The sequence below is a fragment of the Thermoascus crustaceus genome (assembly GCF_041956765.1).
Source record: "Thermoascus crustaceus strain CBS 181.67 unplaced genomic scaffold VTN00scaffold_32, whole genome shotgun sequence".
NCBI lineage: Eukaryota > Fungi > Ascomycota > Eurotiomycetes > Eurotiales > Thermoascaceae > Thermoascus > Thermoascus crustaceus.
Genome location: NW_027192557.1, coordinates 1 through 2,215, shown reverse-complemented (window position 1 = coordinate 2,215; position 2,215 = coordinate 1). Strand labels below are relative to the sequence as shown.

The following is a 2,215-nucleotide window of genomic DNA, read 5'->3' as shown; positions in this document are numbered from 1 at the left end:
GTTGAGAAGAACCTGGAACAAGGATATATCTGGCATTCTACATCACCAGCTGGATATCCAATTTTGTTTGTTCCAAAGAAGAATGGAAAACTCCAACTTTGTGTGGACTATTGCCAACTCAATAACATCACTGTCAAGAACTGCTACCCCTTACCACTCATCTCTGAGTTGCAGGATAGATTGCGGAAGGCAAAGTTCTTTACCAAGTTGGACCTTAGAGAAGGGTATTACCTGGTGCGCATGAAGGAAGGGGAAGAATGGAAAACTGCCTTCAGGACCTGGCTAGGACATTTTGAATATACAGTTATGCTATTTGGTCTTACCAATGCGCCCACAACCTTCCAGAGTCTGGTCAACAATACCCTACAGAAATACCTGGATGTCTTTTGCATGGCCTATTTGGATGACATCCTTATCTACTCAGAAACCTTAGAAGAACACAGACAACATATGTGGAAGGTGTTAGAAGCCCTGAAGAAGAAAAAACTCTCAGTTGCACCAGAAAAATGTGAATGGCATACCCAGAGAACAGAGTTTCTTGGCTTCATAATCTCCCCAGGACATGTTGAAATGAATGAAGGAAAGGTCACAGCCATACAAGGATGGCCTGAGCCAACAACAGTCAAGGAGACACAAGCTTTTCTTGGATTCACCAACTTCTATCAGAAGTTCATATGGAACTACTCCAAGATTGTGGAACCTTTGACAAAGCTCACCCAAAAGGACCAGAAATTTGAATGGAAAGAAGAGCAGCAGAAGGCATTTGATCTCCTTAAGCAGAAGTTTTGTGAAGCACCGGTCTTAGGAATTTTTGACCCAGAGAAACCTATCTTCATTGAAACAGATGCCTCAGATTTTGCAATAGGAGCATGCATCAACCAACCTGATGAGCAGGGACAACTGCATCCAATTGCCTTCTACTCGCGAAAGATGACCCCACCGGAACTGAATTACAACATTCATGACAAGGAACTTCTGGCCATCATGGCAGCAGTGAAAGAATGGCGGCACTACCTAGAGGGAGCAAAGCACCAGGTTGTGATCTATTGCGACCATAAGAACCTGGCATACTTCACCATCTCCAAGGAGTTGACCCGAAGACAGGTCAGATGGGCGGAAGAATTGGCTCCCTATGACATTAAGATTACCTACCAAAGAGGTTCAGAAAATGCCTGAGCAGATGCACTCAGTTGAAGACCAGATTACCAAGAGGGAGAGCCTTCTCCACAACCCGCAATTTTCCGGCAAGAGACAGATGGGACCCTCACAGTGGACAGGCAAGCTGCACCCACTCTAAGACTAGGACCCGGTACATGGGCAGAAAAGATTAAGGAAGCATACCAGAAGGATTCAATGGCAGAAGAGCTTGAGGAAATCAAGAATGATCCCAACATAACCAAGGGAGAGGGAGATATCATCCTATTCAAGGGACTGGTCTATGTTCCAACCAAGTTGAGGGAGGACTTGATCAGAGACATCCACAAAGCCCCGGCTCATGGACACCAGGGGATAGAGAAAACCATTGAAAGGATTACCCGGAACTTCTACTTCCCAGGATTAAGGAGGATGGTGCAACACATAGTATTGCAATGCAATCTTTGCATCAGGAGCAAAGCAGTGTGACATGCACCATATGGACTCCTACAGAACCTGGATACACCAGAGAGACCCTGGCAATTCATATCACTGGACTTCATTACAGATCTACCTGCGTCCAAGGAGCCCCTGACAGGGATAATATATGACTCTATCTTGGTCATTGTGGATAGGCTCACCAAGTACACCTACTTTCTACCATACAAAAAGTCATCTAATGCAGAAGAATTGGCATACACCTTCCTATGGATCATTTTTGGGAACCATGGAATGCCAGAGGAATTTGTGTCTGATAGAGACAAGCTCTTTACCTCAGGATTCTGGCAAACCTTGACCTGTCAACTTGGCTCTAAGCATAAGCTCTCTACAACAGCTCACCCCCAGACGGATGGACAGACAGAACGGATGAACCAGACCCTGGAACAATACCTGTGCTGCTACATCAACTACCAGCAAGACAACTGGGTAGAACTTCTACCTATGGCCCAGTTCACCTACAACAGTGCCAAAAATGAGACTACCCAGGAATCACTGTTCTACACCAACTACGGGTTCGAACCATCAGCTTACCAAGAACCAAAGCCAGACAAGGTTCTGGCACAGAAGGGAATCCTCCAAG

General features: G+C 45.6%; 1 protein-coding gene across 1 annotated transcript; it reads left to right on the top strand.

The window, feature by feature from the left end:
- Positions 1-306: 306 nt before the first annotated feature.
- On the top strand, positions 307-1,176 carry VTN00DRAFT_6594 (uncharacterized protein; the record flags this gene model as incomplete). Its single annotated transcript, XM_069433247.1, has 1 exon — positions 307-1,176. One exon carries the CDS (start codon positions 307-309, stop codon positions 1,174-1,176), a length of 870 nt encoding a protein of 289 aa, XP_069282708.1.
- Between the last annotated feature and the right edge of the window lie 1,039 nt (positions 1,177-2,215).